At 39.0% G+C, this 13,409-nt stretch overlaps 1 protein-coding gene across 1 annotated transcript in view; it reads left to right on the top strand.

Moving 5' to 3' along the window:
* The first annotated feature begins 12,995 nt into the window (after window positions 1-12,995).
* LOC126106671 (transcription initiation factor TFIID subunit 8-like) overlaps window positions 12,996-13,409 on the top strand; it is a 44,330-nt gene continuing 43,916 nt past the window's right edge. Inside the window, exon 1 of the mRNA XM_049913040.1 lies at window positions 12,996-13,124. Within this exon, the coding sequence (XP_049768997.1) occupies window positions 13,111-13,124 (14 nt within the window). The 5' untranslated portion in view covers window positions 12,996-13,110. The remainder of the gene's footprint in view (window positions 13,125-13,409) is intronic.

The following is a 13,409-nucleotide window of genomic DNA, read 5'->3' as shown; positions in this document are numbered from 1 at the left end:
GAAAGAAACATAATATAACCTTCTGTTATACATCATTACAAAGAGTATAAAAAGGTTTTTTTTCACTCAAAAACAAGTTCAGAGATGTTCAATATGGCCCCCTCCAGACACTCGAGCAATATCAACCCGATACTCCAACTCGTTCCACACTCTCTGTAGCATATCAGGCGTAACAGTTTGGATAGCTGCTGTTATTTCTCGTTTCAAATCATCAATGGTGGCTGGGAGAGGTGGCCGAAACACCATATCCTTAACATACCCCCATAAGAAAAAATCGCAGGGGGTAAGATCAGGGCTTCTTGGAGGCCAGTGATGAAGTGCTCTGTCACGGGCTGCCTGGTGGCTGATCCATCGCCTTGGGTAGTTGACATTCAGGTAGTTACGGACAGATAAGTGCCACCTATCAGGAGGTTTAACACCATACTTCATTCGTAATGCACGCTGAATAACTGTCGTCGATTCACTTCTGCCGTACTCAATAACACAAAAAGCTTTCTGTTGAGCGGTCGCCATCTTAGCATCAACTGACGCTGACGCCTAGTCAACAGTGCCTCAAGCGAACAAATGTACAACTAAATGAAACTTTATAGCTCCCTTAATTCGCCGACAGATAGTGCTTAGCTCTGCCTTTCGTCGTTGCAGAGTTTTAAATTCCTAAAGTTGTGGTATTCTTTTTGAATCACCCTGTATATATATGAACTTCTTTGTTTCTTTTTAAATCAACTATTCATTCTCCAGAGGTTTCCCACATATTAGTTAACACCCTGTATATGGGTCCCTGTTGAACAGTAGCTTTGGAGATGAAGATAGGTGTTGGGATGCATTGTGGGAAACAGAAAAGAAGGTGAAGTTTTGTATGTGGACAGGTGCCATAGTACCAAGGAGAAGGGAATGGGAAAGGTTGTATCTTGATGTGCAGTGGGACAGGTGGTGATGAGTTATAGTTGATAGGATGGATAAATTTTGAGGCAGCTTTCATTGTTTGGGATGGGGAGTTAGTTGAAGCTGCACTGGGACAGGGTATGGAGTGTGGACAGGTGTAGCAATGGTAGGGTGTGTTGGTGTAGTTACTTCAGCATATCATGATTGGTGATTAGTGGGGAAATAATAAGGGATATTGGAAACTAGTGTGTCGGTAGCATACGAAAAGCAGAGGTGTTCAATATCAGTGACAAGGAGTGGGAATTTGATGAGATAGTAGAGAATCCATGTATGGAATGGTAAACAGATGCAGAAAGCAAGAGTGAGTGCATGGCACTCAAGTATTTATGGGAAGTGATAGAACTTGTGTGGAGCAAATATCAAGGCAACATTGATTTAGGAGAGGACAGGGTGGATCAAGATTTTGTAGGTGTGGAGTATAGTGGAGGGCTGCAGTCCTCTTGTTCGGGTGGTTAATAGTTTTTCTTTTGGATAGTTGGTGGGTGAGGTTTCCATGCTAGCTAGTGGTAGAGCATTAGTCCAAGATAATTTAGTGTTTTACTTAACTGAATAGGACAGTAATAAGTGGTTAGGTAAAAGTCATGGATATGGAAGTTACAGGGGTATCATCTTATAATTAATGTCTGTGCCTTGGAAGTGTGTATCTTCAGAAGCCACTGATTACACAAGGAGGAGAACTGGTTAAGGTGGAGTTGGAAAATCATTGGGATTTCTCCAAGTAGCAAGTAGAGGGCTAGGTCACCAGTGTCATCAGAATAATGAAGGATGTGGGCTGAAATGGGCATATCAGCAGCATAGAGGATATAAAGGAGAAGAAACAGGACAGGGCCCTGGGGTACACCTGCCCCAGGATAGAAGATATGAGAACTGGTGGTGTTAATAGTGACAAAGAATGGACAGTTAGGTAGGAAGGAACCAATTAGGCAAATGTAGTTAATTGGAAGTGCATATATCTGGAGTTTGAAGAGCTACATTGTTTACTAGATATTCCACAAGCTTGTTCCAATTTAAATTCTTGTCTAGCTATAATTTTAAACAATTCACAGAATCCACTTCTTCTAGATTTTGATTTTTATGGTTTATTTTAATTTCTGGGATGCTGGCAATAATTATGCTTGCAAAATGTTATATACTGCAGTTGTTGTGTGTTACATCTATTTCAAACATTTACTATATTACAGCTGATATGCTACTGTTTCATATTACAATGAGTGTCTCAAAATTTGTTGAATGAATATAAATGTTCTTGTATCGTAACAGATTTTAACTTGCCATATACTGTGTCCTTAGAGATTTTGGTAATTTGTTAAACCAAATGAAACCACTGATGTATGAGCTTCTGTCGATCAATTTTGATGTTATTTTTTTCTGGAAATAGTTAAATTTTGTCCTGGTGGTGTGATCATGTGCATCACTGCACTTGACAGTTTACATTAATTGACTCATAGAAAATGTAACTTTTCTGAATATATACAGAGAGTATATTATGAGGTATTTGTGCTGCACAGACACTTCATGACATAAATCTCTGAGGCCCTTCCCTTGAGTATGTCTTATGGTCCTTTTATGTAACAGCAGTATTCTTTTTAAGTGTATGTCAGCTGCACAGCCCCATACTTCAATCCCATAATTGAGAAAGGTGTAAATTGTTCCATAACATACTATTTTCAATGTCTGGTTAAGAATGATCTTTGTGAGCTGGTTAAGGAGATAGAAAGTACTACTAACTCCTCTGCATACAAATTCGATATGGTTTGTCTGCCGCAAATTATCATCAATGTACACACTCAGAAATTTCCAGCTCCCTGTTTCTGTTACTAAGATGTCAGGTACGCTATTTACATTGTTGTGGTGAGAACTGTTGGTTTTAAATGGTAATTGAGAATTCATGATGTTCACATTGAGGTTCTGAGCTTGAAATAGATGTTTCGTTACTTCCTTTATGCTACTGGTAGCAAAAGGGTCCAGCACCTTACATTCTCTACCACAGAATAAGACTGAGGTGTCATCTGCATACTGGTAGCTTATTATATGGATGTTAAAGGGTTGTGCAATGTTGCTAACATATTTGAGGAATAGAAGCGGACCAAGGACTGAGACCTGAGGTATACCTTGTATTACTGTTTCAGTTGTTGACTGAAAGTTCATAATTTTATCATCCCTTTTGTATGATTTTTTAGTAGTAATCTATTATTTACTATATAAATTGCTTTTATGAGGTCTAAAAATATAATTGCCTGCAGTCTGCATTTATACTCTGCAAATCACTGTGAAATGTATGACAAAGGGTACGTCCCATTGTACCAGTTATAAGGGTTTCTTGCTGTTCCATTTACATATGGAGCACAGGAAGAATGATTGTTTCAATTCCTCTGTGCATGCAGTAATGATTCTAATCTTATCCTCATGATCCCTATGTGAGTGATACATAGTGGTTTGTACTATATTCATAGAGTAATCATTTGAAGCCAGTTCTTGAAATTTTGTTAACAGACTTTCTTAGAATACTTTATGTCTATTTTCAAGAGTCTTCCAGATCAGTTCCTTCAGTGTCTCTGTGACACTCTCTCATGGATCAAACAAACCTGTAAACATTCGTGCTGCCCTTCTCTGTATACATTCAGTATCCTCCATCAGTCCGATTTGGTGTGAATCTCTCACACTTTAGCAATCTTATACAACCACTCACACAAGCGATTTGTAAGCAATCTCCTTTGTAGACTGACTGCACTTTCCCAGTATTCTACCAATAAACTGAATTCTACCACCTGCTTACCCATGAATGAGCCTAAGTGATAATTCCATTTCATATTCCTACGAAGCGTTACACCAAGGTATTTGTATCAATTGGCCGATTCCAACAGTGACTCATTGATATTATAGTCTTAGGACACTACATTTTTTTCAGTTTGTGAAGTGCATAATTTCTGGGGCACATCTTCTGGTCCAACAGGCCGTTACTTCAGGGAAGAACTGTGTGACTGCTGTTATTGTACTTCGCTCTTTTCTGAGAATCTACACGCAGTTTGAGTTTTGTTACAAATGCATGTGGCAGGGATAGGATAATAATATTGAATGCAGTATCTTACTGAAGGTAGGAATTAGCTATATTTGTCTACAGTCGGAGACATCTTCCTTCAGGTACTGGTTTCTCTATGCTCATTTTTTTGACAGTTGGATAAATGTTTTCTCTAAGGCTGCAGTTAATCAGGTAGGCAAGAGATTTTGAGATTCCCTTTAAGCACACGTCAGTAACTGCACTCGATATGACAGCCCATCCACATTAAAATTTTTTCTTTAGCATGTGCAGGGACATTTTCTTCGATACTCCCTTCAGAGAAATCTAGACATATTTCAGTGACATTTCATATTGCTGTGACATTTTCATCATTATTTAGTTTCTGAAGAACTTCAAAGTTCAAAAACAGACCATATCAGTTGATTGAGCTTTCCTGGCAACATAGTGTTCTGTAAATAGTATTTTGTGTTTTTCCAGGAAAAGCAGATTGTTGTACTGCTATGACTAGTATCAGAGCCACCATCAGTGTTCTGCACATTACAGCTAGTGATGAACAAACCAAGATCTACAAAGTCCATGATTCCAACGAGTTGTTGTTCTTGAGAAGCGATCCCAGTTCTTGGTTTTTAGTTCTCGCTTCTCAGAAGCCTATTTTTTTTCTACACCATTTTACTTGCTTCTCAAAATCAGTGCACTTGCCATGCAAACTAATCCTGTCTGAATGCCACAAAATAGTTCAAATGGCTCTAAGCACTATGGGACTTAAACATCTGAGGTCATCAGTCCCCTAGACCTAGAACTACGTAAACCTAACTAACCTAAGGACATCACACACATCCATGCCTGAGGCAAGATTCGAACCTGTGACCGTAGCAGCAGCGCAGTTCTGGACTGAAGCTCATAGAACTGCTCAGCCACAGCAACCAGTGGTGAATGCCACAGTTTTGCATCTCGACTATAACTAGTGCTGTATCAAGTGAAACTTAAGTGGCAATTATTAGCACAAAACAAAAACAGTGTTCGGATTATTGGTAAACTATGCTTGTTCTCTTGTGTTTCATTTCCCTCCACAGTAAATGCATCTTCACAGGTACTATACATGAACAAAGGTGAATTACCTGTGAATGCTCATTTGCTCGGGTATAAAGAAGGCTTAACTGAAATTATGCTACGTACATGATGCGTAATTTCGCAGTGGTGTGCAGATTAAAATGAATGTATGGAAGTATATTGCCAAGTGGCTTTGGAAGAGTTTGTGCGATAGTAACGAGACTACTTATTATTCCCACAAACTAAGCTGACACCCAGCGTTATGGCTCATGGGAGTGACCTGAATGGCATTTCCCATTTACACTCACTCTATCAGCCATTGCACCAAGTGTCAACTTGGTTTTAGGGAATAGTACTATCTCAGCAAAAGCAAAAAACCTAAACACTATTTTTTTTGGAGGGTGGGGGGTGGGGGGGTGGGGGTATGGATGGCAATGAGATTCTGGTGCATGGATTATGTGTGTCTGCTAATTTTTGTGGTTTCACCCGTTCTACCTCTAGATGGCTGTCATGGTAGACCAATACCATTTGCAGCAGATCATCATGTAATACCCACTTTACACATGTCAAAAATTACTGATAATAGTGCCAAAACATTTCTGGGGTCTGTAGGCTGATTTATGGCTTTCATTACTTTAGTCGAATAAAACATTCTGAAAATTCTTAGAAACGAACGGAACTCTTTGGAATCGTCAACAAGGAGTTGAAACGGAACACATTTTTTACCCAATTCTTTTCTGAAACGTCAGTCACCATCCTATTATACATATACATACATTACACATACATTATACATATACGTAGCTGAATATACATTTAATCAACTAGAAATAACTTCCAACCAAAACCTATCAAGCATCATTTTGTACCAGATATATGTTGAGCTTGGAGGACGATGCGTTGGCTGTAGCAGCCTTTTTGCTTATAGTACAAAGAAAAACAAAAGAGGAACCGGTGCATAACTCAACAGATATTGGTTTGCAGACATACTATTATTGGAATTTTCCTTCTAGTTTTGACTGATACCCACAGGTGACAACTCCATGGGACCTGAGGGAGTCTGAGCCCCCTCATAAATTCGTTTGGAGGGAATGGGGAGGGGGGGGGGGCAGAGCCCCTCGGCCCCCCAATAATTTAAGAAAATTATTAGTTACATTATGCTTTGTAAAATCACAGAATTATGTTGGTATTTTTTATTTTCCTTGTTTGACGATAGTTACCTTTTAAAATACATTCAGTAATGAGTTAAAACCAATAATTAATATGGTAGTAAGCAGGTTACCTGAAAATGAGTGGTGTGAATCATGGTAGAGTTACGGTGCTGCAAACACACTTAGAATTTGTCCTGGTGTGCGGAACTTCAGGTAAAGTCTGGTGCCGGTGTCCAGCACTGCCGCCATGGCGACATCAAAGGGACTGGAGCAGAAGTGCCTGGAACCCACCGCCTAGCTTCGCCTTGACACTTCGAGACATTATGATGCCGCAGCTATATAAAGCCCACTCTGCTGTTGCAGTCATTCAGAGTGGATAGTCTCATTCAGTGCATGCTGCAGATGTGTTTACTGTTCCAACTTTAGTGTCTAGTGTACTATTTTATATGAGTATATTTTATTTGTTTACTTTAGTCTCTTAGTGTATTGTGAATTAAGTTTGCAATGGTTAATTTGTTACCAAAAAGGTGCGCTTGGAAGCTGATAATACTGCAAGTCAACCTCCAACAATTATTGTGTCGTCAATTGCTCCATCGTCTTTAGGTGAGAACCGTTGACAGCTGAAACCTGGACAATCTGGTAAGGAAAGATCATTTCAGAAGTCTTGGTTGATCAAATATACATGGCTAGAATATGAAGCATCTACCGAAAAAGTTTTTTTGCAAAACCTACAAAGAGGCAGATGCTAATAATCTATTACAATTTTCTTCAAAAAAAGAAGAAGCATATACTTCTGTAGGGTTTTCTAGCTCGAAAAAGGCTCTGGAAAATTTCTGTCTTCATGAAAATATGTTTACACATAAAGAAGGTGTTCTGAAACTAAATTCTATCACTAACCAAAGTGTGGCCTCCCGATTGAATGAACAGTTAGATAATGATATGAAGAAAGGCCGTTTAGCTCTTGAGACAATTTTTACTACCGTGCAATTTCTGTGCCGACAAGGTCTAGCAATTAGCGGGCACAAAGGTGTAAACTCAATTATTTTTCAGTTGTTGGAACTCTGAAAGAATGACATACCTGAGTTTGGGGTATAAGTGGACATCCCGCAATGTTCAAAACGAGATCATTGATTTACTAGGAAAATCTGTGTTGAGAAAAGTATTGGCTTCAATCAAGAAGACTGAACATTTTTCTGTTATTGTTGACGAAGCAAATGATTCTTCCATCCACGAACAAGTGTCATTTTGTATTCATACTGTCGATGATTCCTTAACCATCAACAAAGATTTTGTTGGCTTATACGAGACCCCAACACTGAATCACAAACTCTGTTTAGTACTTTAAAATACGTTTTTGCTTGTCTTGATTTGTCAATGGATAACTTAAGGGGACAGTGCTATGATGGTGCCTCAAATATGAGAGGTAAGTTCAAAGGACTAAAAAAGTTAGTTTTGGATATATAACCAAAAGCACGTTATGTGCACTGCACTGGTCACAGTTTAGATTTGGCAGTTGTAGATGGTCTCCTCCATCTTGTGTCTATGAGGGATATTATGGCTTTAGATGAGGACTTAATAAACACCGTAAGGGAATCCAACAAAAGGATGGTACTTTTCAGAAGCATAAGCTGTGAGAGCGCCAATGACCAAGTTGGTCTACGACCCCTTTGCGCGACTCGATGGACTATGAGAGCTTCTAGTATCTTGAGAATATTGAAAAACTTTGAAGAACTTCTAGAGGTTTTTGAAACATTTTCTGCAGAGGACCAAACAGAGACAAGGTACAAATGTGCAGGCTGTCTTAAATCAATGTTACAATTCAAGACTTATTTATGTCTTTATTGCCATGCAATGAAGCCAGTAGAGGATGTCAATGAAAAAAATTCAGTGCCCTCATCTAATCTGGCTGCTGTTGCTGATCTGGAAAAAAACATATGAGGGCTTGATTTGTATATTGAATGTAAGGCGTGGTAATTTTGAACACTTTTGGGAATTGTGTTTAAAAGAAAAACCTTCACAAGTTGATGATCCTTTGCTTCCTCGGAATCGAGGTACGCCAAAGAAGTATGAAAACAAAGAAGCCAGCACACCACACACTTTCCAAATCCCAAAGGAATACTACAAAGCTATTTACATAGAAGTTTGTGAAATGCTGCAATCTTGCGTTACTGAGCAGTTTGCTTCAACTGGACTCACACAGGTCACTGCAGTTGAACAAGAGTGCTTGCTTTTAGTAAACAGGGGTGAAACAAATTTGGAAAAATCAACTGAGTTTTTCAAAAATGACTCAGACATTGAGAGATTGTGCTTACACTTGAATATGTTAGCTGATATCTCTAATAAAAAACAACTGGTCTTAAAAAACATGTGTGATGTTAGAAAGTACATTACATAAACGTCCGCAGTTGGAGAAATGTTATGTGAAGTAGTGATGTATTAAGCTTCTCCAAGTAGTTCCAATCACAACAGCAACAGCAAAATGGTCATTTAGCACCCTTAGATGTCTGAAGTCATATCTCCGATCAGCAATGGGACAGAAGTGATTGAACAACTTGGGTGTTCTTCATCCCCACCGAGATGTTTTGGATGAATTGGATATCCGACCAGTCATCCACGACTTCATATTCAGTAATCCAGTCAGATGGTCGACATTTGCACCTTTCTTAAGACACTCGAGCCCTAATAATGGTATTTTGGTCAATATTAAAATTCTTTATAAAATAGAGAATTAAATACATACATATGTTAAATTTTCAATTTCGAAATATTAGTACTAGTTTAGTACTGTATTACTATGTTACTGTATTAGTTATTTTTAAATACTTAAATATTGTTAGGGTGTAAGACCCAATTAAAATCCGCTATTTACACACTTTTTGACTGAAATATTAGGCATGCTGTATTAACTGAATTAAAGCATTAACTTTGAGATATTGTTTTTATTTAATGAATCCTGAGCCTTATTCAAAGTAAGCTTAAATTAGCTATTTCACTTATTAAACAAAGTGCTATTAATATGTTTCAGCAATATTTTATGTTTTATTCTTTTTTATTTATTTATTTGTTTTGATCATCTGAATCATACATTGTACAGAAATGCGCATCATGATATAGGACAGGTCATTTGATACATATTAGGCATTTATAAGGAGAGGTACATGTCTATGAATCAATAAAATGATTACATATTTATATCATATGTGTAATGTACTTAGGTCTTATATTTATTCTGCACCAGAATTTAGCATTTATACCAATAAAACTTACATTCAGTTATTTTACATATGGTCAATAGTTTGGGATCAATTATGTCTATGAATCTATAAAATGACTACATATTTATATCACATGTGTACTGTACTTAGGTCTTATATTTATTCTGTACCAGAATTTAGCATTTATACCAATAAAAGTTACATTCAGTTATGTTACATAAGTTCAATAGTTTGGGATCCATTATCTGATGTTTTTGTTGAGCAGTTCCTTATAGCAGTTCCTTATAGCAGGTTGTTTTCCTGGAATTCCGGTATGCTGAAGAGGCAGTGTTTAATTAGGAGTGACCACATTTTACTTTTAAAACCCTTAACTTGTGTAATGTTCTTCACTGCTATTGGGAGACGGTTGTAGAGTTTTATTCCCATATATTTGACACCTTTACTGATTAGTTTTGTAGAATGGGGAATCACTCGTAGAGAGTTCTTTGACCTTGTATCATGTTGGTGCCAGTTTGAGTTTATGTCTAAGTTGCTAATACTTTTCTTAGTGAAACATAATAGGTCCAGTATGTACTGACATGGGAGGGGTAATATGTTCAGATTCTGGAACAGTGCTTTACAAGATTCTTCCTTCTGTTTGAATAATATTATTCTAACTACTTTTTTTTTGGAGTTTAAACAGCCTCACTGCTTCTGCACTGTGGCCCCAAAAGATAATTCCGTAGCTTAATATAGAGTGGAAAAGAGCATAGTACATTGATGTGAGGGTGCTGGTATTAACAATATTCCTTGTTTGTCTAATCATGAAACATACTTTACTCAGAATGAAATTTTCGCTCTGCAGCGGAGTGTGCGCTGATATGAAACTTCCTGGTAGATTAAAACTGTGTGCTGGACCGAGATTCCGCAGTATCCTTTCTTTCAGGAGTGCTAGTTCTGCAGGGTTTGTAGGAAAGCTTCTGTAAAGTTTGGAAGGTAGGAGACGAGATACTGGCAGAAGTGAAGCTGCAAGGACGGGGTGTGAGTTGTGCTTGGGTAGCTCAGTTGGTAGAGCACTTGCCCGCTAAAGGCAAAGGTCCCGAGTTCGAGTCTCGGTCCGGCACACAGTTTTAATCTGCCAGGAAGTTTCATACTTTACTCAGTTTGGTGCAGGTTATATCATTATGGCTTTTCCCTGTAAGTGTGTCAGTAATGGTAACCCTGCCCGCCCTGATAGCTGTGCGGTCTAATGCACGGCTTTCCAGGTGGGAAGGAGCGCTGGTCCCCGGCACGAATCCGCCTGGCGGATTTGTGTCAAGGTCCGGTGAGCCGGCCAGTCTGTGGATGGTTTTTAGGAGGTTTTCCATCTGCCTCGGCAAATGCAGGCTGGTTCCCCTTATTCCGCCTCAGCTACATTACGTCTGTGATTGCTGCGCAAACAAGTTCTCCATGTACGCGTACACTACGATTACTTTACCATGCAAACATAGGGGTTACACTCATCTGATGTGAGACATTCCCTGTGGGGGGGAGGGGCATCCAAGGAGGACCAAACCACACAATAATGCTGAGTTCAGTGTGGGGCAGCGGAGGGGTGAAGTGGACTTCGGTAGTCATTGTGGGGTTGTGGACCTCTGCGGCTGTGGTGGGGATGGAGCCTCTCTGTCATTTCTAGGTCCCTGGTTAACATAATATGACATAACACAATGGTAACACCCCCAAAATTTAGTTTCCTTTACATAGTTGATTTTATCATCACTCAGTGATATATTTGGTACTGGTGGGTTTTTATTTTGGACTGTATGGAAAGTAATACCAGCTGTCTTTTTTATATTTAGGAGTAGTCTGTTTGAATTAAGCCATGAGTTTAGTTGTGCTGTGCTCCTGTTTATTGCACCTTGAAGATGTTCATTTGAGTCGGATATCATAGTTGTGGTATCATTAGCAAAGAGGAAGGTTCTGTTATTGTGTAAATTTAAGGGGAGGTCATTTACATAAAGTAAGAATAATAAGGGTCCCAACACTGAGCCTTGGGGAACTCCACGTTCTGTGATTTGGGTAGATGACTGTACTGTATTAGCAATTCCTGCTCGATTGGTTACATTCATTTGGACATATTGATTTCTGTCTTTGAGGTAGCTTTTAAACCAGTCATGGCCAGTGCCCTCATTCCATAGGAATAAATTTTTTGGAGCATTATATTGTGATTGACCATATCAAATGCCTTTCTTGGGTCAAGAAAAATGCCTATGGCTGGAAACTTCTTGTCTACTAGTGTTAAGGTGTAATGTAGGAGTTTCTGTATTGCATCAGTTGTGGTTTTTCCTCCTTGGAAACCAAACTGAGCAGGTGATATGGCATATCTTTTTCTCAGAAGTGAATTTAGTCTGTCTGCCATACTGTATTCAAATATTTTGCTGGATACTGAGAGTACTGCTATTAGCCTGTAATTGCTGATATCATCTTTACTGCCTTTTTTATTAATGGGTATGATTTTTGCGGTCTTGAGTTTATTATGAAATATGTGATTGAGGAATGAAGAGTTTATTATGTGGGACAGTGTTTACTTATGAGATTGCTGCAGTTATGGAGAAGAAAGTAGGGGATCTCATCTTGTCCTGCAGAGGACTTTTTCCTTGATTTTTGTACGAATAATTTTTTTCTATTTCTGCTTCTGTTGTTAGTAATAATAACAGCGTGTAATGATGGTTTGGACCGCCCGGTTGGCCGTGCGGTGTACCACACGGCTTTCCGGGCAGGAAGGAGCGCCTGGTCCCCGGCACAAATCCGCGCGGAGGATTTGTGTCGAGGTCTGGTGAACCAGCCAGTCTGTGGATGGTCTTTAGGTGGTTTTCCATCTGCCTCGGCAAATGCTGACTGGTTCCCCTTATTATGCCTCAGTTACACTATGTCGGCGATTGCTGCGCAAACAAGTTATCCACGTACGCGTGCACCACCATTACTCTATCATGCAAAGATAGTGGTTACTCTTGTCTGGTGTGAGACGTTCCCTGGGGGCGGGGGTGTCCACTGGGGGCCAAACCGCACAATAACCCTGTGTTCGGTATGAGGCGGCGGAGGGGTGAAGTGGACTGCAGTAGTCGTCATGGGGTTGTGGACCACTGGGGCTGCGGCGGGGACAGAGCCTCTCCGTCGTTTCTAGGTCCCCGGTTAACATACAATACAATACAATACAATGATGGTTTAGTATTTATTTAAATATAATTTTAGTCTTTTCAGAAGTATATATTCACTGCTCTGTAATAGTATGATTATTACTGTAAATTAAACTAGTTTTTTACGAAAATACCGAGCGTGTTTATGTTTAGTTTCTTTCTTCAAAGCCAAAAAATGTGTCATTCTTGTTGAGTTTCCCGGAGTGTCGAGTTATCGAGAGTCCAGTTTTCGAGGTTCTAATGTTGATCATATGTCTCTAAAATGCTTAAAAATCTTTAAAGCTCACTATTTTTCATCTAAAAATTAGAAAATTTCCCAGTGCCGCCGGATATTTTTTACAAGTCAGCGCCCCGGCTAATGGCACCTCCAGTATAGGGGTTTGATAACTTTTGACCGTAAGCGCCAGCAGAACTCAAGATCATATATAGGTAAGTGTGGCACACCTGCAAATAGTTGAACAAGTTTCGTTGTGACGTTAAACATCTTTGAGTATCACTTGGTTGTGTTGACGAGGATGTGTTTACATTTTTAATAATATAATTTTACGACAGTGATGTGCAGTAGTTGAACTGACTTAATGTTTGTTGTTAAGTGAGTTGTTAAACAAATTTTTCCTAAGAACATACCATATCGAAATTGCAGGTTACATTTCATATGTGTTCGTAGGGTTCTTTTGACAACTTAGCGTCTCTCTGTATATACATATAAAGTCTTTTTCGTCTCGTTTGTTTGTTTTTCTGCGGTACCATGTGTTTGAAATATTATCGTTTTCATCTTCAAGTTGCGGATATTGTATAAATTCATCGGCTCACTCTCTCTTTTGTGCGTAAAAATGGATTATAGCTGCGTAACTGTAGTTTACAAAATGGTTCAAAT

This window comes from Schistocerca cancellata, chromosome 10 (genome assembly GCF_023864275.1).
Source record: "Schistocerca cancellata isolate TAMUIC-IGC-003103 chromosome 10, iqSchCanc2.1, whole genome shotgun sequence".
Taxonomy (NCBI): Eukaryota; Metazoa; Arthropoda; class Insecta; order Orthoptera; family Acrididae; genus Schistocerca; species Schistocerca cancellata.
This window is presented reverse-complemented; position numbering and strand designations above follow the sequence as displayed.